We start from the raw sequence: 27,240 nt of genomic DNA, 5'->3' as shown, positions 1-27,240 counted from the left end.
ACTCTCATGTGACTAGACCGAACCGCGGGGTCAATCTGATTGCGGTAAAGATGTCCCAGATATTTGTACGAATGGATCTTAAACACAGAAGCAATGTTTGCCACACATGTAAGTCAATTTATCAATTTGTTTGAATTGTTGATTACCACCTAAATAACCAGTGCAGTTTCATTTTTATTTCAGCGACACGTCTTTACACAACTGGGGGTGGCACACAGTGTCATGTCAGTGTGTCACAACGTCAATCGATACATTTCGATGTAAATGACATGGAAAATTTACTCCTCAGTTAATGACATTTAGCATATATTCGAAAATAGATATTCCCATTGAAGATATATCTATTTATTTTCTTTGAAGATTTTTCAGTTATTATCAGCGATTGACACGGTTGATATACAATATGCATACAGTTTTTGACAGGAGTGTGTTTCATCAAAGTAGACACGTATTATCCCCCATAACCAATCAGTTATCAGTGTTTGTGTGAACAGGGTAAACTTTACTCATGTTACTACCGTGGTAAAATTTACTCATGTTACTACCCTGCTAAACTTTACTCATGTAACTACCCTGGTAAACTTTACTCATGTAACTACCCTGGTAAACTTTACTCATGTAACTACCGTGGTAGACTTTACTCATGTAACTACCCTGGTAAACTTTACTCATGTTACTACCCTGGTAAACTTTACTCATGTAACTACCCTGGTAAACTTTACTCATGTTACTACCCTGGTAAACTTTACTCATGTAACTACCGTGGTAGACTTTACTCATGTAACTACCCTGGTAAACTTTACTCATGTAACTACCGTGGTAGACTTTACTCATGTTACTACCGTGGTAAAATTTACTCATGTTACTACCCTGGTAAACTTTACTCATGTAACTACCCTGGTAAACTTTACTCATGTAACTACCCTGGTAAACTTTACTCATGTAACTACCGTGGTAGACTTTACTCATGTAACTACCCTGGTACACTTTACTCATGTAACTACCGTGGTAGACTTTACTCATGTAACTACCCTGGTAAACTTTACTCATGTTACTACCCTGCTAAACTTTACTCATGTTACTACCCTGGTAAACTTTACTCATGTTACTACCCTGGTAAACTTTACTCATGTAACTACCGTGGTAAACTTTACTCATGTAACTACCGTGGTAAACTTTACTCATGTAACTACCGTGGTAGACTTTACTCATGTAACTACCCTGGTAAACTTTACTCATGTTACTACCCTGGTAAACTTTACTCATGTAACTACCCTGGTAAACTTTACTCATGTAACTACCCTGGTAAACTTTACTCTTGTTACTACCGTGGGAAACTTTACTCATGTTACAATGCTTTTCGCGTTTATTCCATTATATTGTAGCAGGGTGTGGAGTCGTCCCACAGATGACATCCTTACCTTGTCGGCTTGCTGACGGGGTTAACCTCTTTGGTCATGTGGACAAGGCGTCCGACCTCGCATCAGAAGGTCCGTGGTTCGAATCCCATCTCCAGACTCGGAAATTTTATGGCCACTACATTGGCGCCCAACGTGGGGCTGAGCACGTTCATTTTAAATTTGAGCAAAATAAGCCTCAGTACCCTTCTATGCGGCCGGGACATGCCTTCAGTTGACGAGGGAGTGTGTAGCAGGGCATGGAGTCATCCCACAGATGACATCCTTACCTTGTCGGCTTGCTGACGGGGTTAACCTCTTTGGTCATGTGGACAAGGCGTCCGACCTCGGATCAGAAGGTCCGTGGTTCGAATCCCATCACGGGACTCGGAAATTTTATGGCCGCTACAATATCATAGCACAGACAAGATGAGCTTAAGTCATTGTACACTGGGGTGGGGAATCGAACCAGGTTCTTCTAATACTGTAACCATTATAGGCTATCCAACCACCTCTTAAGTTACAGAGAAACTCAGATGTGCTGATCATGTTGAAGATGTGCAGGGGCACATTTGTAGGCGCTAGGTTGGCGTGGGAAGATTTTAATATTTTTGACAGGGAGTTTGCCTTTGCAGGCAAGACGTGCACAATATGCACAACTGGCAGCCATGTGCAGGACATGTGCAGGACACTGTCTCAGGTCACCCTTGCAACTACTTCGGACATGTCAGTCTCACTCATTGAGGTCTCTTTAACAGTAGTAATTACTGTTTGTGTGCAAAGTCTGGTTGGTAGCGATGCTTTTAGTGGGTTTAATGTGAACATTTCACATCAAGCCTACTAGTCTGTCATACAGACCCTGAAACAAATATACCCAATACAGCCCATGCAAGTCTGTAATAGTCTGCAAGTCTAGAGTACTGCAGTTTCAGTCTGAAAATGAAGAGTCTCTGGCCCTACCAACAGCTTAACCACATGTAGTACTAAAAGTAATAGCTGTTGGCAGATTAGTCTTGAAAGCTTTAGTTAATGGACGTTGCAGGCGTACTTTCATTCACTTCGGGAAATTCCATGAGAAATACATGACTAGTCCTAAGATCGAATTTCAATGTACTTTTTGTAATATATGATGCTGTCTTTGATGCTTTGTCTGCAACTTAATGACTTAAAATATACAGTTAAAACACTTTTCTGTGTATCAGTTGTGAAAAGATAGGTTATTTGTGTTTAGTGTTCTTAATACTACTTTATGATAATAATAGCGCACACAGGAATACTGGGTTAAATTAGGTCCCCAGCAACCTATACTGGTCATATGAGGTGACCGAATGGATCAGGTGGTCAGACTCAGTGACTAGGATGACGGCATGTCATCCTACCCTCCATTGTGGAATATTGCTCACAGTAATGACCACTGGTTTCGCAGGTCCAGACTCGATTATTTACAGGAGCAGTCGGGTAGCCTAGTGGTTAAAGCGTTCACTCGTCACGCCGAAGACCCAGGTTCGATTCTCGACATGGGTACAATGTGTGAAGCCCATTTCTGGTGTCTCTCGCTGTGATATTCCTGGAATATTGCTAAAAGTGGTGTAAAACCATACTCACTAACTTACTCGATTATTTACAGGCCGCCATCATTTGTTAAACAACAGAAACATGGAGTCATGCAGTGATTACAAAACACCCACAGATATCTTTAAAGGGGAACTAGTTTTGGGATATTTGTTTGTCCATGCAAATGTATTTTAGCATGGAAAATCTATAAACAACATTACAATGAATACAGTTATCATAATGTTATTATTTCTGCAAATATGATGATTACAAAATGTGATCATAATATATACTCTTAACTTCCAAAGGGCACACTAAACATCTTAATGAAAGCCTGTGGCACACTTGAAAATGGAAACATTTTTATCCCTGGTTAGAGAAGAGCAGACGCAGGTCCTTATGTCACAAAACAGAATATCAACATTTTCCCACATCAGCATAGTGCTACAGAGATGAGACAGGCTGCTTCGGGTCTAATGTGATCAAAGTAACAGGTGTTTGCCGATGTTGTAGAGATGAGTGATTGATTCCCCACACGTGATGTGCGATATCATTCGCACAGCGTAACAATAAGGCATGTGATGCTGCCCTCAGCAACAGCTGCAGCGTTTTAGAATCACCATGTCAATACCTTGACTATACGCCAATCAGTGTTTATTTAGTTGAAGCAAATATAATTTCATTTGAACTATGTTCTCTTTGTCAGAGATTGGTTATGAAACATTCACAGCATTTTATATTCAGAGTAGATGTATCTTATGACTATGATAAAATTAATTATTAGGTTTTTATTCCTGCATGCTTCACTACAAAACAGCCTGCATCACATCTTTCTATTGCCCCAAAGTATTGGACTAATGCTTAGTCTCTGAAAACATAAAATTTTGATAGAAACAAGCAACTCCATTCAACTGAAAAGGAGCCCCTGTGAGATGGGAGGTTCAGATCCTGAACCTGTGGAAAATCTAGACTTGCTTCATTTAGTGCTATAGCGCGACAGTATGGGTTGGTTGAAAGGGAATATAATATGATTCAGGAACTGTGAGACAGACTTCCAAAGAATTGACAGTTGAAGAAATTGAGATGTGTGTTCCTTTGTATCCTTACCTTATGAAATGCACCAAATAAGGCCTGCCAAAGATTCATGCTTCATGTGACTTATATCAATGGGCAGTTTATGTATAGATGTCTTGAACAGTTTCTTTATCATAAAGTGATGCAGATCTTGGACAGTTACCTCTTTGGTGAAACCCACAAGTGTGGTTTGAAGACGACAAACCTAGAAACATAGTCAGGTTGAGTTTGGGATTTGAACCCAAAATCATGGGGTTGAGACATGCCTAAGGGAGGCAACTCTTCATAGAGAATCATGACACCTTAGACCCTGCTGGCCACACATCCACCTGTGCCACTTTTATTAGTTACTGTGTCTTGATAAACGTGTTGATGTTCTGACAAATGGCTGTTATTTCTACTTCATCAGTTTCCCAGTATCCACTAGGGTTTAGTGGCAATTCCAGGGATGAACATCCTTGATTATCCAGCTGTTATGTCTCCAGTCTGTTATGGACACATTTGCATCAGTGAGGTATTGTTATCACCTGTCAGTGAGTGGATATCCATCATTGGACAGTCCGGGGTTGACTTAGGCTGCGATTCTGCTTTATTCTCGCATAGTTGTCATAGATATTGCATCAACATTAATTCAACGCGATTGAAAATAGCATACATCTTTCAATAGTTTTATCTGCATTGACACTCTCATTTTCACCTACTAACATTGAAAAGTCATATTGCTTGAATAAAATTATCTACCAGGGAGAATTCTAGGCCCACATTTTCAAATACAATGGGCATTTTAACATTGTGCTGTACCTTGGGAATATTTGAAATTTTCACATGAAGGGCCCATGTCAGAAAATTCCTTGAGTGAACCCTGATCTACTGTATCTAAAACTGTCAATAAAAAACTTACTCAATAGTTTCTTCAATTAAAAGTTGTCAATCGAAACACTCGCAACACTACATGCCATCTCTTACTGTGCTTTAATGATTCCTATAGCACTGCATGGAGCTTTGCACTACATTTTTTAATACCTGATTGTCAATTTGTATTCTGCTAAGTCATTAGCCATATTTTTTTGTCACTTAAATCCTAGCAGAAAATAAAGACATATATGTATGTGCATCCGTGCAGAAATCAAGAGAAAAAATGCAATCATGGGTAAAGTTTCAAAACACAAGCAAATTTCGATTTTGGAATGACAAAACCAAACATTAATAAATATGCATACAACTCTTTCTCCATAAGAATATACAAATTTCAGATCACAAATGATCATATTTTAGATGAGATTCGCCTGGACTTAAGATAAGACAGCACTGGTTTTCATGAACGTATACCCTCTTGCAAGAATGGCCAACATGCATGAATTACAAATGAATTTTGAACTATTTCTAGTGGCCAAACAGCAAGTTGGTGATATGTTTGCTTCCAGATTTGTCCATACATGTATTTATTGAAAACTGTGACTTAATCATTGAAATGTAACTCATAAACATTGTGAATGTCAATAGTCTTTTCAACTTCAGGGGCACGGGTGGCCCAGTCGTCTAAGGCGCGTTGCATGCCCTGGACACGCCAGAAACCTATGATTGTGGGTTCGAATCCCGGTTCACCCCGATTATGTTTCTAGGTTTGTCAGCACCATACCCGTGCTCGTGGGTTTCACCGAAGTGGTAAACGTCTGAGACCTGCATCACTTCGGGCTTTCCTCCCACATTAAGCTGACACGCCGTGATATAACTGGAATACTGTTAAAAGCGGCGTAAAACCCAACTCACTCACTCACTTTTCAACTTCAGGTTACTCATAAACATTTTCTGGCTGCTGCACATGGAAAACATGCCGTCTTGTGCAGAAAATAAATGACTTAATTGTTGCTAATTTAAACAAAAGGGTGAACCTGGAGCAAAAATCAATGTATAACGAACTGTAACTTCTAATTAATTAAAAAAGCCATATTGATAAGATTTCATTTGATACGGTCAGAGACCCGGTCTTTGATACAGTACACATTACAGACACTACAAGACAGTGAAATTGACGAACGCACTGTATTGTAAATAATATATTTTTGGCCAACAAACTGTAACACCATTCATAACTGCCGCCATTTCATGTCATCGCTCTGAATATATTAATTTAGGATCTTAACAGACATTGTCGAAGACCTAGAAATTGTTTGTTCCCTGCAGGTCAACAAAATGAACAGCTGATCGTGGTAAACATGCCTTAGCTATAATTGTTCTCGCAAATAATTCATCCTAAAGTTGACAATGAACTGAAATACATAAATATAAATGTATTTTCTCCTAGAGTAGACAATGAACAGAAATATAAATCCTAATGTATATTTTAGTTGATACTAATGCTAATATTTTTAAATATTCGCAGTGGAATAATAATAGTCTGATCCAGACTCGATTATTTACAGACCCTGTCATATAGCTGGAATATTGCTGAGTGCAGTGTTAAATAACAAACAATCAACAATGAATGGTGTCAGTAACAACTGATTGTGAGAAACAATGTTGGTATTAAGCAACAATTATTTGAAATGTTCAACCATTTATCAAACATGTTACCATGGTTCACACTCAGTCAACACTAACAGAAATTACCGGTAAAATTGACTGTTGAAGAAAGGGTTCTTTTTTTTTATATTTGTTGTTGTAGTATCTTGAAGAGTATGATTACAATTTGGGCATTACACTTTTCGCATCACTTTTTGAACACTTGCATGGTTTCCAAATTTAATGCACATCCTTATCAGACCGGACAATGCTGAAATCTCTACCTTGAACAATGCTGGATCATTCTGTACAACAGTTGGCCAAATATCAATAGAAACCTTTTATTCCTTTGTACAACATTATCTAGAAACAAGAGATATGAAACAATATAGCCTTTGTTTGAAGCAACTATTTATACACTTGTAGCACACATTTGCTTGTTCAGAAACCAGTATTATAGTCATGTGTATGCAAAAGCACTTTAAGGTTATGGTTTGTGTACTCAAGTGTGGACAATGTTACAGATAATATGAAAATTATGACCTCGTTCACCATGTTCATTTCGCATAACATATTATGATTGATAACATTCATTATTGTGATTAACATATTCTCCATAATAAGCACCTAGGGAGCTTGAAAATTTAGGAAATTTAATCCATACACAACAATTTGCATCTTTTGTAAGTTATCGAGTGTTAGTGAACAAACTTAGTTCAAACGTTAATGAAACTAATATTTTTTGGGTTACCATGGTAATAGTTTCGAGGCAATTGTGTACCCTACCACGCTGCTTTTTTCAGTTGAATACACAAGAAAATGTTGACTGTCATGTAAACATTGTATAAATATATGAAAAAGACTTACAGATTGGTCTAGAAGTTGGGTCAGGGGGTGCTTATTGGAGAAGGGTCACAGCTTCATAGGGCAGATACAGTATTTAATGTGTGGATGTATCCTAAGTTTTGCTCTGCTGTTTGTGGATTCCTGGTCAGAATAGGTCCCCAGCGCACCATGCTTATCATAGGAAGTGTGTAGAATGAGGATTGGGTGGTCACAATGTGTGACCTGGCTGACTTGTCATTGTATCCGACACCAGAGACCATATAATATTATATGGTCTCTGCCGACACCATGGATCGTTGCAGATGCTTTCAGCCACAGGTTTTCCTGGCCATGACTCCATTGTTTACTTACTCAAGGTAGACACACTTTCAATGTAGACACTTATTCAAGGCAGACATTTATTCAAGGCAGACACTTATTCAAGGCAGACATTTATTCAAGGTAGACACTTATTCAAGGCAGACACTCATCAAGGCAGACACTTATTGAAGACAGGCACTTATTTAAGACAGACACTTATCAAAGGCATATGCTTATTGTGGGCAGACACTTATTCAAGGCAGACACTTATTCAAGGTAGACACTTATTCAAGGCAGACATTTATTCATGGCAGACCCTTATCAAAGGCAAATGTTTATTGAGGGCAGGCACTTATTGAGGGCAGACACTTATTCAAGGCAGACATGCTTTCAATGTAGACACTTATTCAAGGTAGACACTTATTCAAGGTAGACACTTATTCAAGGCAGACACTTATTCAAGGCAGACACTTTTTCAAGGCAGACACTTATTCAATGTAGACACTCATTCAAGGTAGACACTGATTCAAGGCATATGTTTATTGAGGGCAGGCACTTATTCAAGGTTGACACATGTTCAAGGCACACACTCATCAAGGCAGACACTTACTCAATGTAGACATTTATTCATGGCCTATGTGTATTGAGAGCAGACACTTATTCTAGGTTGACACATATTCAAGGCAGACATTTATTCAACATAGACATTTATTCATGGCATATGTTTATTGAGGGCAGGCACTTATTGAGGGCAGACACTTATTCAAGGCAAATTCTTATTAAAGGCATATGTTTATTGAGGGCAGGCACTTATTTAAGGTAGACACTTATTCAAGGCAGACACTTATTCAAGGTAGACACTTATTCAAGGTAGACACTTATTCAAGGCAGACACTTATTGAAGACAGGCATTCTTGAAGGCAGACATTTATTCAAAGCAGATGATTGTTCAAAACAGGCTTTGATCAAGGATTTACAGAGGCTTGAATATTGCTGACTGGCATAAAACAGGACTCCCCACGAACTACTTCTAACCATGCAAATATCTGGTGAACTATTACCATGATAGTGATCATGGTAATCAATAACACCATATAAAGTTTAATGCAAGGGATAGAACTGTAGAAAGTAGCGCAGCATAGCTTACAGCTGTATCTGTTGAACATAGGATAATAACAGTACTGCTTGCTTCAATGTATCAACTTCATATTTGTTGAGTTTATTGTCCGTGTGACTGACAAATGGGATTAGGAGCTTGTATGACTGTATTGTGATCATCTAATGACAATAACCATAGATGGATGTCAGCAAGGAGGATATAGCATTATGTCATGTTCAGGTATGTTTTAACTTTCCTGTATCAGTGAAATGTCCCATGCTTGTTGTTTTTTGTCTATCATTACTCTTTTCGCAACAAATACTTTGTTATTTGTGACAATATAACTAAGAGTTTGAATTCATATTGTAAAGAACAGAATAGTTTGAAGAGATAACTGTCTTGTACATTAAGTTAATCTTGACAATGTTAAAAAAGGTTGAAAAGGAGTAAAAAACTGCAGAAGGGGAAAATCTCGGTTTGATCAGGAGGAGGAGCGGACATGGGTCGTCCGGTGTCTAAGGACAGGAATCTGCTACAAAATTTAGCAAAATTCCTGTGATGTAGGTTGTCATTATTTTAATACACATGAGGCTTGAACAATTACTGGTCCTTCTGAAATATTAATGGCCACAGGATAGCAGGTTAGCAGATGTTTCCAACACCACATACTACTCACCAAATTTAGCATGCATCAAACCATGCCTAAAGATGTCCACAGGTTTTATTAAGAGTTTTTAATTTTTCTATTCCCCGGCATATAATTGAGGGGATCTAGTCATTATCTGGTCTATCTGTCTGTCTGTCTGTCCATCTGTATTTAATTTCCAGAGCATAAATTGAAAACCGTGAAAGATTTTCCAACCAACTTAGTACATGTTTTAACGAGGAGCTGAAGTGGCACCTTTTTCAAACTTTTATTTTTCCCTGGCTCCATGGAAACAAGTTAGACATAGCTGAAACAGAGGTTGGTGTTGTTTCCGGAACAGAACTAAAAAACTATTCAAGATTTTTCACCCAAACTTGGTACCTGTATGTGTATTAATAAGGGGATAAAGTGGTGCCTTTTGCTATTTGATAGAATTTTTATTTTTTCCGTTTCCATGGCCACAAATTGACTTTGACTCTGTTCACAGTGGTGTGTTAGTCCGGACCTGATCTTTGAAACTGAAAGGTATTCTATCATGAAACTTTACACACTCACTTCCAAGTTGGCAACTGGTGCCTTTTGCTATTTACATGATTTAGGGATTTTTCTAAAAAAAAATCCCCGTTTCCACGACAACAAATTTGACAGTGACTGTTCATATTGGGGTGTACCTGACATAGAAATACAATGCTATAAATCCCAATTCCATGGTATTATTATTATAGCTCAATAACTCTAACTTTAACTCTTGTATACGGAAAGACAGAGTAGATAGAAATTCTCTCTTCAAGTTGGACTTACTGTAAGAGACAGATGATTTGTGGGGACAGGGTGATTTGTCATTTTCTGATGACTCTTGTTCTAAAATAGTATTTCTAAAATCTATCTTTTTATTTAATTTTCAAAATGAAAATAATAGGTGACAGTGTGCATGTTATTGTGCTTGGGGTACTTGATGACCACTGCACTGAATTCTTACTTTACTGTAGATGCATGTAGGCAAATCATTCGCTGTGTTACCTTGGTTACAGTTTTGCCTTACAGTATGACTAATAGTATTTTACGATTTAAAATATTATTATGTTGTGTCACCTTTGACTTTTGTTATGTCGTCGGAACACCCTCACACACGAAGTTATGATTATGTAGCAGGGTGTGGAGTCATCCTACAGATGACATCCTTACCTTGTCAGCTTGCTGACGGGGTTAACCTCTATGGTCATGTGGACAAGGTGTCCGACCTCTGATCGGAAGGTCCGTGGTTCGAATCCCATCACGGGACTTGGAAATTTTGTGGCCGCTACAATTACAAGTCATACCAGCATACATCCTTAACCATCTTCACAATGCCTGATTCGCACCGGCTATCGATTAACCCCACTGCAGTTGCAGGGTGTCGCAAATACGTCGCAAGTATATTTTAAGAAAAAGTCATAACATTACAGAACTCCGTATTCAGATTCCCAAACAAAACTATTTAGGGGCGTGGCCTAAAGCTATCGGTGCATGGGTGCATGGCAATTGTTGTCATTGGCTGATATGTAGATTGGTTGATATGTAGATTGGTTGGCAGCGTCTATCTACTATGTGTGATCTTGTGATGCTTAACAGCTATAATGACACAACTAATAAGGCAGAACTTGACCTATCTCCTTAAAATCAGATCAAAGTTCTCTCTGCCGCTAAACAAAGATCTGAGGACATCCCATTACGGGTCATGTGAGAACGACCTTTGGCGAACTTTGACCGACTTCTAAAATGACTAACAAGAAGTCGACATCAGCCAATTAGAAAGCAGCTTTCTCGAGCTTTACAGAACCTGTTTCAACCTGGCGACATCCATTTCAGACTACGCTTGAAAAATATGTTGACACATTTCTCGATTAAAATTTTGAAAACTGAACAAACGAACATTCCGGAATATCTAATATATGGTTGAGATTGTATGGCAGTGCTTCCCACATACCATGCAACGCCTCTTCCGTTCAAATGTTTATCCCATGGAAGCGAGAGATAGATGATGATTTTGACGGAATCAGTCGTATGGGCCTTAACTGACATTTGGAATTCCCCATGTTAACGTTTTCGAGGTTGCATTTATAAGAAAATGCATTCCGACTGTCATTTTCATGATCTGGTAAGGGACGCCTTGATTGGTCGGATGAAAGGTCGTTCTGACGTGATCCGCAATGGGATGTCCTCAGATCTTTGTTCAGCGATAGTGAGAACTAAGATCTGATTTTAATGAGATTGGAACTTGACATAAGTTGTGGACACAGTAATCAAACAAATGAGCAGACAGAAGAAACCCATTAATGCTATTAAGAGAAATCCAAGGCAAATACAACCAGACTGGGAGCTGGCCTGACTGTTGAAATTCTTCAGTGCATCAAACACTGGCAACCTGTTTTAATCCATAGTAAGTGACAGATTGCTTTTTGTTTGGGGATGATTTAATGTGTCTTCAGGTTCTGCTGTACATTTGTTTCAATCTTTGAACAATTGATAGGCAGGACTGAAGTGCAAATTGACTTTATTTACTCTCTGCTTTCTATGTTTTGAATGTGATATTTTCATTAACAATGTTATGATCTATCCAATTCTGCAAAGCGAGACCCACGAGACTTGCACTTGAAGCATGTTAAGCAATCTCCTGCAAACTGTCACTATGTAGGATATCACATCTAGCGAAAGATAAACTATCTACCAGGGAAAGAAATATGTGCATCATCTCGGTATGGCCATATGTCAGATAGATTGCATCAAACACATTGATCAAACGTCCAATCTAATTAAGATCGGCGTTTAGTTCCCGCTACTACTAAACAAGGATCTGAACATGCTGAAGGCATCATATTACGTGTCAGGTCAGACACGAAGTCACCATTAGCCAATCAGAAAGGTAAGATCTGATTTTTGTTCTCGCTACTGCTAAACAAGGATCTGAAGACATCATATCACGTGTCACGTCAGACACGAAGTCACCATTAGCCAATCAGAAAGCTAAGATCTGATTTTAGCTCTCTCTACTGCTAAACAAGGATATGAAGACATCATATTACGTGTCACGTCAGACACGAAGTCACCATTAGCCAATCAGAAAGCTAAGATCTGATTTTGATGAGATTGAACAAACATCCTTTTGGTAGATGTTTGAAGGAAATCCTGAACATATACTCACAATGAAAATGTGTAATCATGTTTTCAAGCATTAGACATGATGTTGTTTTGTGTCTAAGTCCATCTCGAAACACATTGAATGAGAACTGAACCTCATGCCTAAATACACACGCAATTGGGATTCGATGACATGCATCAACCAAGTCAGCGAGTCTGACCACCTGATCCTGTTTGTGGCCACTTACAACAAGCATAGCAAAACTGATGATTTGGGAAGTAATGTAATGGGATTCAACCTACAGTCAAACAGCATTGTGTCAAAGTTGAACCTGTTGAAGGGACCAATGTAAATAATTCAAGTTAATCGAGGTTCGACATAACCGAAAATGATGAATAAAGAAGGAGTACGCTGGGAACAAGCTTTTACTTCGAGATAACAATAAGTTCGACAAATCAAAGTTTGACACAATGGTTTTTGACCAAGATTGTAAACCAACCTTATATATCTTAAGTATTTTGTCCACAACAGTCACTGACACTGAAGAATAAACTTGGATTGTTTTCCGTTATTATTCCTAATGGAATATTTATTCATGGACTAAATGATTCCCAAACAGTATGCCATCAAGGCTATACATGCTATGGTGCTCACTTCATCAGATGTTTCATTGTTCGTAGTCAAAGGGAAACCACTCTCACTCTCTATGTGAATCAATCTCATTAAAATCAGATCTTAGTTCTGGTTATCGCTAAACAAAGATCTGAGGACATCCCATTACGGGTCACGTCAGAACGACCTTTCATCCAACCAGTCAGAGCGTCGCTTACCAGATGATGAAAGTGACAGTCAGATTGTGTTTTCTAATCATGCAACCACAATATATATTTAACGCGGGGTATTCCGAACGACAGTTACAGGCTTTATGATTATATCCATACAATCTAAGCCATCTATTAGCCATTCCAGAATGTTCATCTTATCAGTTTTAAATTTCTTTTATTGAGAATACGTCAAAATATGTTTCGAAGCGTAGTCGCCAGTTTGAAACTAGTGTCGTAAAGCTCGAGAAAGCTACCTTCTGATTTGCCAATGTTGATTACTTATCAGTCATTTCTTGGTTGGTCAAAATGCGTGAAAGGTCGTTCTTACGTGACCCGTAATGGGATGTCCTCAGATCTTTGTTTAGCGGTAACGAAAATTTAGATCTGATTTTAATGAGATTGTATGTGAATTAACTGCCCTTGACAAGAAAAGTTCTGTCACTGCGATAGCATGTAAACACACTGCTTGTGTGGCCTTTTGGGTGTAGATGCCATGGTGCTCAAAAACAACAGGGTGTATGAACTATCCACAACAATATAATAGAGAGGACTTCATTATTTATAATTTTCGGAAAAGGTCGTTGAAGCTTTAATTTGAGATAGAGTGAGTGAGTGAGTGAGTGAGTGAGTAAGTATGGTTTTACACTGCTTTTAGTAAAATTCCAGCAATATCATGGCAGGGGACACCAGAAATGGGCTTCACACATTGTACCCTTGTCTGGAATCAGCCCGGGTCTTCGGCGTGACGAGCGAACACTTTAACCACTAGGCTACCCGACCGCCCCTCGAGATACAGAAATCAGATATGATGATCTGGGTGTTTTGCTTACTCGTGCTTGTAAATAGAATATTGTTAGATTTTAAAGTATGATCATAGTAACCAAACATGAATTAAATTAATAAGCTAACCTAAATATTTAACATTTATTTTACTAAATACTTGTGTTAACTTCAACACTTGCACAAAAACTACTAATTCACAGGTAAGCTAGTTCTGTATATAGCTTGGGTAGTTCAGCCATTTCTTTCTTGGCTATTGTCAATGGGTTGGTCACAGGCTTGGCCTGTGATTAGGTGCTCTTTGTGATCTAGCTTTGTTGCATGTTCTCTGCAATTATGTGGGGACACTGATCACACTTCTACTGAGCAGTCAGGACATACTTTCTTAACACGTTCTCAACACGTTCTCTGCACTGAATCATATAGGGTAAGTTCATTTAATTATTACTTTATTTATCTGGAAGCTTAGGTTATGTATTTTAATCATTGTTGTTGGATATAGTATTTTGGCTAGCATTGTATTATGACATTTTAATGTATTCTTAATTCAACTTAACTGTGTATTTTACTGAGATAATAGCCAAATGTACATTTAATTAAATAGACTTAAACTGGTTAGAAGTGATATATGTATATGTATTATGTATATATGTATAGTATTTTGTAGAATTTATAATGCTTGTATTCCATACATGCAAGTGTAACTGTGGCTATGTGATATATTTATATGTAGTATACTTATATGTAGTATACTTATTTGTGCAGGGCTATTTCACTGCACATCTCTATATAAGAGAGTTTCCAGCCTGCGTCCCTGAGACGAGGTATGCTATTTATGTTTTATTAATTATGTATGATTAACTATATATATATAGAGAGAGTGTAATTTGTTTTATCTGGAAGGATTTGTTAATATATATATATGCCAAAAGTAAGGAATTATAGATTTAAATGTATAATTAGTATTGTTGTTATATAGTGCCTTTATAATGATACCCATGATATTTATATCAAATTATGTATGTTTTAGGGCAAATCCGGACTACCGTGTAGTTCTCTACGCCCATTGAAAATAAATCCCTTGAACCCAACAAGTACTCTCTTATCTTTGAGAGGACCAGAGTACCGCTGTTACAATGGCATCCCTGGTGGGATCTTGATTTTCAATGGATCCAGGAGAGTGAGAGGAACATCATGAGCAGCCCCTGCAGTGACAGTGTATGAAGTTGTGCCCCACACTATTATGAAGTGAACATGTGTAAATATGTGTACATGAACTCTCCCTATTGGTGATCAGAGACACTTGCGTCTGTATACAGGCTTTTGACACTGGATATGCTTAATATTTACAGCTGTATTTCATATTTTTGATAATTCTTTGGTGCCATTATTGTTTAACAGACATGTTTTTTTCACCCATGTTGTTTATGTGCGCATGAGAATGGGTATGTTTTTTTGTGCAGCCATATTGAGCTCTGCTGCGGTGATTGTACATAATTAGTATTATGGGCCCTTAGTTTAGTTTGTATTAGTTAGTTTAGTTTAGTTAGTTTTAGACAGACTACTTTGTTTATACATTCTACTGTAATTAACTGATTCATTACTTGGTTTATTAGTTGACATCTTTTGCAAGAACACAGACCTATTGATTGAACTGTTAGGTAGTGTTATTATTTAAGACTTAGCTAATCTTGGCATATACCATAAAAGAGTATATTGTTAAGTTACTGTTCAGTTGTGTTGTCACTAATTCTCAGCATTTAATTACTATTATACATAGTTAATTAATATTATACATAGTTACTTAATATTATATATAGTTAATATTATATTAGTATTTAATTAATATTATATGAGGTAAGTTTGCACTACACTTCTTTCAGCACACCTGTCCTATCCTGTTTAATCTTTGAGTGTGGTCTTGTGAGTCAGTTGTATCAGTACAGTATGGATTAAGTTGTCAGGTAAAGGTTACTAACCCACAACACTTGGTAAACTAAACTAATTTTGTTACCTAACTAAACCTAAACCATTACTATCGTAAACTTGATAGTTGATAAAGCAAAACTAAACTATAAACTCTTAACCCTTAAGTTGTATACAGGATTACATTTACGTTAATTATGCATTGTTTCTCCATGTAGGTCTTATAAGCTTTACATTTTTTTGTTCGTGTTCATTTAAGGTCAAGCTATTACCTTCACTTCGGATTCATTCATAATTGTATACCTACATTATCATCATGTCCCAATTATCTTCTGATGAGTTGGCTTCTTTTCTTGCGGGATTTGAGAAGCTAGGTGTTACACCAAAAGGTAAGACTGAGGATGAGCTCAGGGATTGGGTAGCAGGTATGGTAGCAATACAGGAGTTGCAGGGCGCTACTGGTAGTCCACAGTTTAAATCTGAGGAGTCAGAGCATCATGCCATTCCACCAACCCAAAGTTTGCCCAGTTCGTTTAGTTTTAAACAAGCACCTCGTTTTTCTTGTTTTTCTGGTGATCCAACGGCCAAAGGTGAAACTTCATTTGATGTGTGGCACTACGAGGTTGAAAGTTTCGTTTGCAGTAAGACTCATTCTGAGGATGAGATCTTACAGGCGCTCAGGAGAGCCCTTAGGGGTGAAGCTGCCCGTGTCATAATGAGGTTAGGTCACACTGCATCACTCACTTCAGTTCTTAATAAACTGAAAAGTGTATTCAGTCCATCAGTCATGGAGCAAGGTGAAGTCCTTATGGCCCAGTTTTATGGTGCACGCCAAGGGGAAAAGGAGGATGCTACAGCATGGGGTTGCAGACTTGAGGACATGTTAGACAGGCTTGTCTTACAAGGTTTCATCCAACAGGATAGATCAAGCTCTGTTCTCAGGACAGTCTTCTGGTCAGGACTCAGGCAGGAACTGAAGGACTCAACAGGACACAAATTTGACACCATACAGGATTTCGACCAGCTCCGAGTAGCTATTAGGAGAATTGAATATGACCAGGAGCAAAGGAAACTGGAAGTACAGAAGAAACCTGTACCAGCCAAGGTCATGGCTTCACTTCAACCAACCTCTGAAGTATCAACGTTGATGGGAGTCATTGACAAGCTGTCATCCAAGATTGATAATCTGGAGGCAAGGATGAATCAGTTCACTCCTACCGCATCCCAGGCACAACACAAGGGACAATATCATTATCAACATCATCATGGTAATCCTGATAATCCTGCACAACTACCTCATGATTTTGAACTACAGTCTGGAGTCCAGTGCTATAGGTGTGGACAATATGGTCACCTTATGAGAGGCTGTCGTGTCAACATAGATCATATGAGGCGTGGACCTTTAAATGGCAGAGGACCAATGTCAAGGGGCAGACATTAGGTTCTTTCAGACAGAGCTCCACTGAAGTCGTCCATTTCAAGATACCAGCTGGATTGATTGGAACAGCTAACGAGACAAATGTCATCATCAATGGTGTTTCACATAAGGCCCTCCTAGATACAGGATCATCAGTGTCAACTATCCCGGAAAGTTTCCATAAGGAGTGTTTATCATCATTGGAGATTAAGACCTTAGGTGATTTCATTCGTATTGAATGTGCTGATGGTGAGACATTGCCTTATATGGGATATGTGGAAGTTCCAGTTGAAACTACTGGGTTATCTCCAGGTCTCAAAAGTAATTGTTTATTGTTAGTCATCCCAGATAGTGAGTACAACAAGAGTGTACCTGTTTTACTGGGGACTAATTACCTTATCCCAGCTCTTGAGAGCTGTAGGGAGGCAACTGGACCTAACTTTCTTCAAGTCAGCAAAATGCACACACCTTGGTATCTTGCCTTTAGGAGTATCATTTTGCAGGATAAGGAACTTAAAAGGAAAGATGGGACCCTTGGACTTATGCGTAGCTGTGAGGTGTCAAAAGTAGTTATACCTCCCAACAGAACTGTAACAGTCAAGTGTTCACTCTACAAGGAACTGCCTTATAGAGAAACTTGTGTTATGCTTCATCCAGCCAAGAAGACATCTATATCACCGGGGATAGAGATAACTCCTGCATTATTCCGCTACCAGTACAAGCGATCACTACAAATTCCTGTTCAATTGTCAAACCTGACCAACCAGACCATAGTTGTTTCCCCTAGGACAATCATCTGTGAGATACAACCAGTCCAAATTGAGAAAGTTGCACCCATCAACTTGGAACAGATTGCCACTGAAGTAAAACAGCACCCACTGGACAAGGTGAACATATCTCATAAAGTTACTGAGGAACAGAAGAAGATGGGTGAAGAGTTAATTCAGAAATACAGCGATGTATTTTCAACAGGAGATTTAGATGTTGGCCACTACACTGATGTGAAACATCGGATTGAATTGACAGACCCTACCCCATTCAAGGAAAGACATCGACGCATACCGCCATCTATGTTTCAAGAGGTGAAGGACCATCTCCAACAGTTACTTGCTTGTGGAATCATCAGACGTTCTTATAGCCCATGGGCATCTAATGTAGTCCTTGTACGCAAGGCTGATGGATCTCTGCGTATGTGCATAGATTTTAGATCACTCAACCGTCGCACGGTTAAAGATGCCTACGCTTTACCACGCGCAGAAGAAATCTTTGATAGACTTGCAGGATCCAAGTTTTTCACTGTTATGGACATGAAGTCCGGCTACCATCAGATAGAAATAGAGGAAGGTCACAAAGCAAGAACCGCCTTTACAGTTGGACCTCTTGGGTTTTATGAGTACAATCGCTTGCCTTTTGGACTCGTAAATGCTCCAGCTACATATCAACGCCAGATGGAACATATGTTAGGAGATCTTCATTTGGAAATTTGTATGATATACCTGGATGATCTCATCGTGTTTTCTGATACTTATGAAGAGCATCTCATTCGATTAGAAAGGATTTTCCAACGTCTGAGGAAAAGTGGAATAAAGTTGGCACCCAAGAAGTGTAACTTCTTACAAGAACAAGCAAAGTTTGTCGGCCACATTGTATCAGCAAATGGAGTTCAAACTGACCCTACAAAGATTGAGAAGGTACTGAATTGGCCAACTCCTAAGAGTCCAGAGGAAGTTCGTCAATTCCTTGGGTTTGCCGGATACTACAGAAAATTTGTTAAGAATTTCTCTAATATCGCTTGGCCTCTCTCACAGTTGCTCCCTCCCACAGTGAAGAAGAATAATCGCTTCAAGAAGAAAACAGACTTGAAAGTTAAATGGACTTGGGGTAAGGATCAGGAATCAGCCTTCAAGCAACTGAAAGATGCTTTGTCAAAGCCACCTATTCTTGGATATGCGAATTATGGTCTTCCTTTTGAGGTTCATACAGATGCAAGCTCACTCGGATTAGGTGCCATTCTCTACCAAGAACAAGAAGGACAAAAGAGAGTCATCGCCTATGCCAGCAGAGGTCTGAATAAAGCAGAGAAGAACTACCCAGCACACAAGTTGGAGTTCCTAGCATTAAAATGGGCAGTATCAGAGAAATTTTATGACTATCTCTACGGAAATCAGTTCACTGTACTGACAGACAACAACCCTCTCACATACGTTTTGACTACAGCCAAATTGGATGCTACTGGACACAGGTGGATTGCAGCTCTTTCCGCATTCAACTTTGATATTAAGTATCGTCCAGGTAAAGGTAACATAGATGCTGATGCGCTCTCAAGGTTGCCACAAGAAGACGAGACAGATACTATAGCTACTACATCTGTAAAGGCGATCTGCAATAGTTGTCAGACATCTAACTACATTGAGAGTTTATGCTTTGCAGCTGAAGTTATTGCAGATGACGACGTTGAACACAGCAACAACATAGCTAGCTTCACTCTAAGGGATTGGAGGAAAGCACAAGACAGGGATCCAGTACTCAACAGAGTCATTGACGGACTACATCACCACAAGATACCAGAGGATATTCCTACTGGTCTTCTCAGAGAATTCAGTCATCTCCAATTACAACAGGGAGTGTTGTACAGAATTACTACCATGGATGGAGAAGAAAGGAAGCAACTAGTTCTCCCGGCAGAATTCATCAAAAGAACATTAAACGGACTTCATGATGAGATTGGACATCTCGGCCGAGATCGGACTCTATCTCTCTGCAGGGATAGATTTTACTGGCCTGGAATGGCTAAAGATGTGGATCAGTGGATAAAAAACTGTGACAGATGCTTCAGAAGAACACCAGCAGAAGCCAGAGCTCCTCTTCTCTCCATCACTACCAGCCAGCCCCTTGAGTTAGTTTGCGTTGACTTCCTTACACTGGAGATGTCGAAGGGAGGATATCAACATATTCTTGTTCTGACTGACCATTTTACAAGATATGCTCAGGCCTACCCTACTAGGAACATGACTGCGAAGACCACTGCAGAAGTCCTATTTAACAACTTCTTTGTACACTATGGCTTTCCACAAAGACTACATGCAGATCAAGGCGCCAACTTTGAGAGTAACCTAATCAAGGAACTATGTAAGCTGGCAGGAATAGAAAAAAGCACCACCACACCTTACCACCCACAAGGAAATGGAATGACAGAAAGATTCAATCGGACACTGATAAGTATGTTAGGTTCTTTGCAACCATCCCAGAAGACCAACTGGAAGTCATATGTAGCACCACTTGTTCATGCTTACAATGCCACACGACATGAATCGACCGGAGAAAGTCCTTTTTTTCTTATGTTTGGTAGACAGCCACGTTTACCTGTTGACATTGCATTTGGAATAGGCTCTCCACAAGGTAGACAATCTAAGACCACCTACATCAAAGATCTGCGCCAACGGCTTGCTGACTCCTACAAGTTTGCAACAGCTGCTGCACATAGAGCCCGGGAGAGACAGAAGAGTAGGTATGACATCAAGGTCAGAGGAGCTATTCTCAACATTGGAGACAGAGTCTTAGTAAAGCAGCTGGCATTTGATGGAAAGCACAAACTGGCAGACAAGTGGGAAGAAAGCATCTATGTTGTGAGGGACCAGCCCAACCCAGAAATCCCAGTGTACTGTGTACAAAAGGAAGATGGAGATGGACGACTAAGGACACTTCATCGAAACTTGTTGCTGCCAGTGGGTTCACTAGAGATCGACACTGACATGACTAGGACTGTTCCCGTTCCAAAGCCAAGAACGAAGTACCTGGGACCAATAGTGAAGGAACAAGAGTCAACCCAATCACTATCAGACAGCGAGTCTGACGATGATCCCATAGTACTGGTTGAGTCACAACCTGTGGACCTCACTGATGTGTCTTCAGTGGTTAGCATTCCGTCAAATGCTGCCCCACAAGCTGAAGCAGATGGACATGAAACCTATGTAGATGTGGAATTAGAAGATTCCACTGCTGCAATGGTTCAAGAGGGGGAAGAAGGAGGTAATTCCACAGCTGGTGATAGTCCTCAACTGGAAGCTGAGGAAGAAGGAGTGGCAAAGTCGGAACAGGAGCCAGAGCCAGAACAGGAACCGGAACAGGAACCAGAACCAGAACCAGAACCAGGGCCAGAGCCAGAACAGGAACCAGAACCAGAACCAGAACCAGATCCAGAACCTATTAGGGTGCCTAGGAGAGTTCTACCAACTCTACCACCTAGGCGATCTACAAGACAGCGTCAGCCGCCAGCCTGGATGGGAAGAGGAGAGTTTTGTATGAGTCAAGCACCAACATTGTTGACAGATTGGAAAACAAGAGCATCATTTCTTAAGACTCTAGCTGAAGGCAGACTTTTGCAGGACCTCCCAGAAGACGCCTACAAGGCTATGTTATTTCTGATAACTGGTTCTGCTGTAACATAGAATATATTTCGGGACGCCATTTTCTGTGGCAGGGGAGAATGTAGCAGTATGCTTGTAAATAGAATATTGTTAGATTTTAAAGTATGATCATAGTAACCAAACATGAATTAAATTAATAAGCTAACCTAAATATTTAACATTTATTTTACTAAATACTTGTGTTAACTTCAACACTTGCACAAAAACTACTAATTCACAGGTAAGCTAGTTCTGTATATAGCTTGGGTAGTTCAGCCATTTCTTTCTTGGCTATTGTCAATGGGTTGGTCACAGGCTTGGCCTGTGATTAGGTGCTCTTTGTGATCTAGCTTTGTTGCATGTTCTCTGCAATTATGTGGGGACACTGATCACACTTCTACTGAGCAGTCAGGACATACTTTCTTAACACGTTCTCAACACGTTCTCTGCACTGAATCATATAGGGTAAGTTCATTTAATTATTACTTTATTTATCTGGAAGCTTAGGTTATGTATTTTAATCATTGTTGTTGGATATAGTATTTTGGCTAGCATTGTATTATGACATTTTAATGTATTCTTAATTCAACTTAACTGTGTATTTTACTGAGATAATAGCCAAATGTACATTTAATTAAATAGACTTAAACTGGTTAGAAGTGATATATGTATATGTATTATGTATATATGTATAGTATTTTGTAGAATTTATAATGCTTGTATTCCATACATGCAAGTGTAACTGTGGCTATGTGATATATTTATATGTAGTATACTTATATGTAGTATACTTATTTGTGCAGGGCTATTTCACTGCACATCTCTATATAAGAGAGTTTCCAGCCTGCGTCCCTGAGACGAGGTATGCTATTTATGTTTTATTAATTATGTATGATTAACTATATATATATAGAGAGAGTGTAATTTGTTTTATCTGGAAGGATTTGTTAATATATATATATGCCAAAAGTAAGGAATTATAGATTTAAATGTATAATTAGTATTGTTGTTATATAGTGCCTTTATAATGATACCCATGATATTTATATCAAATTATGTATGTTTTAGGGCAAATCCGGACTACCGTGTAGTTCTCTACGCCCATTGAAAATAAATCCCTTGAACCCAACAAGTACTCTCTTATCTTTGAGAGGACCAGAGTACCGCTGTTACACCAAGAACTTAGAAGCCTCCACACTGATTGGCTTACTAGTTCACCTGATGCGGCCGCCTATAGGTGTCAACAGATCTTCAGCTCTTGAGATATCATATCAGAGTAATAGATCTTATTTCAATGTGATTGTATTTTGTTCATGCCACCATTGGCCACAGCAATAGTTCAGTTTCCAGCTATATCAAAACAGCCTATATGGATGCATGTATTACTGTGGTTGTATATGTCAACTTCATACTAAAATCTAGATACATTTAATGTTTTTTCAGATCACAGGCTGAATTGTAAGCATCAAAATCGGATCGGAAACATTTATTTCTTTGTTGTTACCATGTTGCTATTAAACTTCCTCTCATGATGATTTCAACCACAAAGGGAAATATGTTAAGTATCCTGTGGACAATGTAACCCGAGTGTTATAGCTGTAATATTAGTATTGTCATAGCCACATGACCCGGCCAGGATGTGATATCATACTACAAAGTGATCTGAGCATTATGTGTGTAACGACAACACCCATACTTCAGGCAGCATGAAATACTGTTCTTGTTTCTCACCAGTCCAGTCCAGTCCTAATTATTGTCTCAACCCTTATTAAAGGTGTATAATATATTTTTGCGAATAAGGAAAGACTGGGAGGTTTGGAATCTTTTGAGTGAGTGAGTGAGTGAGTGAGTGAGTGAGTGAGTGAGTTGGGTTTAATGCCGCTTTTAACAGTATTCCAGTCATATCTCGGTGTGTCAGCTTAATGTGGGAGGGAAGCCCGGAGTGATGCAGGTCTCAGACGTTTACCACTTCAGTGAAACCCACGAGCACGGGTATGGTGCTGACAAACCTAGAAACATAATCGGGGCGAACCGGGATTCAAACAAACAATCATAGGTTTCTGGCGTGCCCAAGGGCCGCAACTCTGCACAGGAAATCGCGGCGCATTAGACGACTTGGCCACCCATGCAACCCTGGAATCTTTTGAAGGCTGTTTTGGTGGAATTGGGGTTTGAGAGGTTGGGAAATCATAATCAAAATCAAAATTACATTTGATTTCCATTACAGTTGTTGTTTCAATAAATGATGAAAACAAGACTTTGTGGCCTGAATGATGTTAATGTGATTCATGATATCTGCAGAACCCCCTTTTGTGTTACGGTGAGGTGAGGTGAAATTGGGTTTAACGTCGCGTCCAAGATTATTGCACTTATATAGCGACGTGCATGTACGTGTGTGTGTTTGTGTGGCTGCTGTACTAGTCCGGACTGATGCCGATTTATAGTGCTAGCTCACTGAGATACCATGCCGCAGTTTAACATGAATACCCCACTCAGACACAGTATACTGACTCCGAGCCGACCAGTCCTTGTTTTAGCCCCTTAATGCCGAGCGCCAGACAGGGTAACAACAAGTACAATCTTTTAACGTCTTTTTGTATGACGCGGCCCGGGATCGAACCCTGGACCTTCCGCTCTCCGGGCGGACGCTCTACCACAAGACCACGGAGGCCGTCTTTGTGTTACGAGTTATGAATTAGGAGTTATGTGTTCTTTGACTTCCTCACATCCTATTGTATCTGTTCTTCCACACTTTCCCAGTGCTTTAGGATTTATCCCTATTAACAATCACATGATGCTAAGGTCAGACTACTTAATTGTTTAAGAGATAAATGAATTAATTGATTTTTCTTTGGTCAATATGCTAAGAGTCGGGAACCAGAATGAAACAATATTGAAATTTGTCAGGATTTATTTGAGGGTAGTTTGCTAAAATCAAATGCTCTTGAAATAGAAGGAAAAGGACGAAATACAGATTGTTAGTTCAACACAGCATTATAATAAATCTTCAGTTTAACATGAAGGGTGCCTTGTCAAAAAAACAAGTCATTGCAAAGGTGATTATGTAACCACTGACGTGGAGTGAACGGTCACCTGATAGAGGCAGGCTTGCAATCTCATTAACATCAGATCTCTTACTTTTGATACCTGTGTGAAGATCTGTCTGTTGGAGGCCATGTCAGGTGAACTGTCTGATCAGCCAATCAGTGTCAAAGCTTCAAACTTCTTGGTACAAGTGGGCGAAGCATTCAGACGAGCATATCTTATTTCTTTATCTTGAAAATAAATATAATCGTGAACTTCCTTCTGCCAAAAAACAATGCCCATCCATTATATTGTTGTTCCCATATCAGATGTCTTCCTACCAGGTACCCACTCACTGCTGGGTGAACAGAGTCCCTCTCCTTACCAGACATTGTCACCCCTTGCGGCAGACATATAATCTTCACATCCTACCAGGTACCCACCCAGTGCTGGGTGAACAGAGTCCCTTTCCTTACCAGATATGTCACCCCTTGCAGCAGACATATTCCCTTCACATCCTACCAGGTACCCACTCACTGCTGGGTGAACAGAGTCCCTTTCCTTACCAGATATGTCACCCCTTGCGGCAGACATATTCCCTTCACATCCTACCAGGTACCCACTCACTGCTGGGTGAACAGAGTCCCTTTCCTTACCAGATATGTCACCCCTTGCGGCAGACATATTACCTTCACATCCTACCAGGTACCCACTCACTGCTGGGTGAACAAAGTACCTTTCCTTACCAGATATGTCACCCCTTGCAGCAGGCATATTCTACTTGTTTCAGTCTCCGGATCCCGACGGGGCCATTAACATGGAGCAGCCAAAGCTTGGCTTTGTGGACGAGGATCCCGACATGGTCAACATTCAGCTCAGTGCCAAGATTAAGGAGTGTGGAGCTGGCATCTGCACCCTCAACACCCTCAAGAAGAAGGTCCCCAGTCTCAAGTGGATACCGAAATACAGGTAATGTGGTATCAGGCTTGATCAGGGCCCAGTTCCACAAAGTGACCTTAGCGCTAAGACAGTCATTAATTACTCCCATACTTAGCATTGATTTATGATTGTCATACACTTAGATCACTTTGTGGAACAAGGACCCAGGGCAACTGCTCGCAAACATTGTTACCAAGCATACCAGGATTCTGTTCCATGGACAGATCTTAGTGCTAAGTTTAATGTACATTGATGTAAGTATGGGAGCAAAAATTGTCTTAGTGCTAACATAGCTTCTTTGAATGGGCCCAGGACAGCACTCCACAGAGATTTTACTACTACAACTGTTGGTTCAATATTATAACACAGACTTACTCTTGTCATAGGACTAAGACTGCTTTCTGAAATGAGACTCTATTTCGTATTGGTCACATGACCCTGGTTGGTATTGGTCGAATGATCCCAGTTGGTATTGGTCTCATGACTTCAGTTAGTAATGGTCACATGACCCTGGTTAGTGTTGGTCACATAATACCATTCAATATTGGTCAAATGATCCCTGTTGGTATTGGTCACATGACCCCAGTTGATATTGGTCTCATGACTTCAGTTGATATTGGTCACATGACCCCAGTTGGTATTGGTCTCATGACTTCAGTTAGTATTGGTCACATGACCCTGGTTGGTATTAGTAATGTGAAGCCATTCAATATTGGTCAAATTGCCCCAGTTGATATTGGTCTCATGACTTCAGTTGATATTGGTCTCATGACTTCAGTTGATATTGGTCACATGACCCCAGCTGGTATTGGTCACATGACCCCAGTTGGTATTGGTCACAATAACCCCAGACACACAACAAAATTTTTGCTTTAATATTTATTTATTAACAACTGCCTATAGAAACTGTCAACATTTTTAGTTCTCATTCTTTTGTTCATTTTCAAATTTTATTAGTGAATACTTCATGCAGCATGAACATGTTGATTAAAGCATGAAATATGCATTGTCATAGCATGTTTCTATATTTTCAGTTTATTAAAAATATATAAGTAATTTTAACATTGTTAATATTTATGTTAATATAGTTAATATATCACACTTTGTACGAAATCACATCTGGGATTGCTGGAACAGAATGAAATCTAGAATTTGTACAATTTACACTTGAATCTGTCAAAACTGGAAGCATGACTGTTCTGGATCTGACGAAATATCTGACCAAATTTACGGTCACAAATTGATTAAGTTTTTTTATCATCATATTAAAATCTGTTCAATGAAGTCCGCCTTTACTCTGGATTCCGAACTCAAGTTGCCCTACAACTGACATTTAACAGAGTATTAGGAGTATATGCAAATATTAGGCATTTCTGCACATCGTAATT

At 39.3% G+C, this 27,240-nt stretch overlaps 1 protein-coding gene across 2 annotated transcripts in view; it reads left to right on the top strand.

The window, feature by feature from the left end:
- The window catches only part of LOC124151765 (sodium-independent sulfate anion transporter-like), a 56,669-nt gene continuing 29,429 nt past the window's right edge, over positions 1-27,240 (top strand). The window contains exons 1-2 of one of the 2 annotated variants that reach the window (XM_046524403.2): positions 1-108; positions 25,704-25,882. In XM_046524403.2, coding sequence (XP_046380359.2) covers positions 94-108; positions 25,704-25,882 — 194 coding nt within the window. In that variant the 5' untranslated portion in view covers positions 1-93. Of the gene's footprint in view, positions 109-12,183; positions 12,321-25,703; positions 25,883-27,240 lie in introns of those variants that run through there. The other variant, XM_046524404.2, reaches the window with a different exon arrangement.

Source organism: Haliotis rufescens, unplaced genomic scaffold (assembly GCF_023055435.1).
Source record: "Haliotis rufescens isolate VD_foot unplaced genomic scaffold, xgHalRufe1.0.p SCAF_11, whole genome shotgun sequence".
Taxonomy (NCBI): domain Eukaryota; kingdom Metazoa; phylum Mollusca; class Gastropoda; order Lepetellida; family Haliotidae; genus Haliotis; species Haliotis rufescens.
Note: the sequence above shows the minus strand (reverse complement) of the source record. Positions and strands in the feature narration are given on the sequence as shown.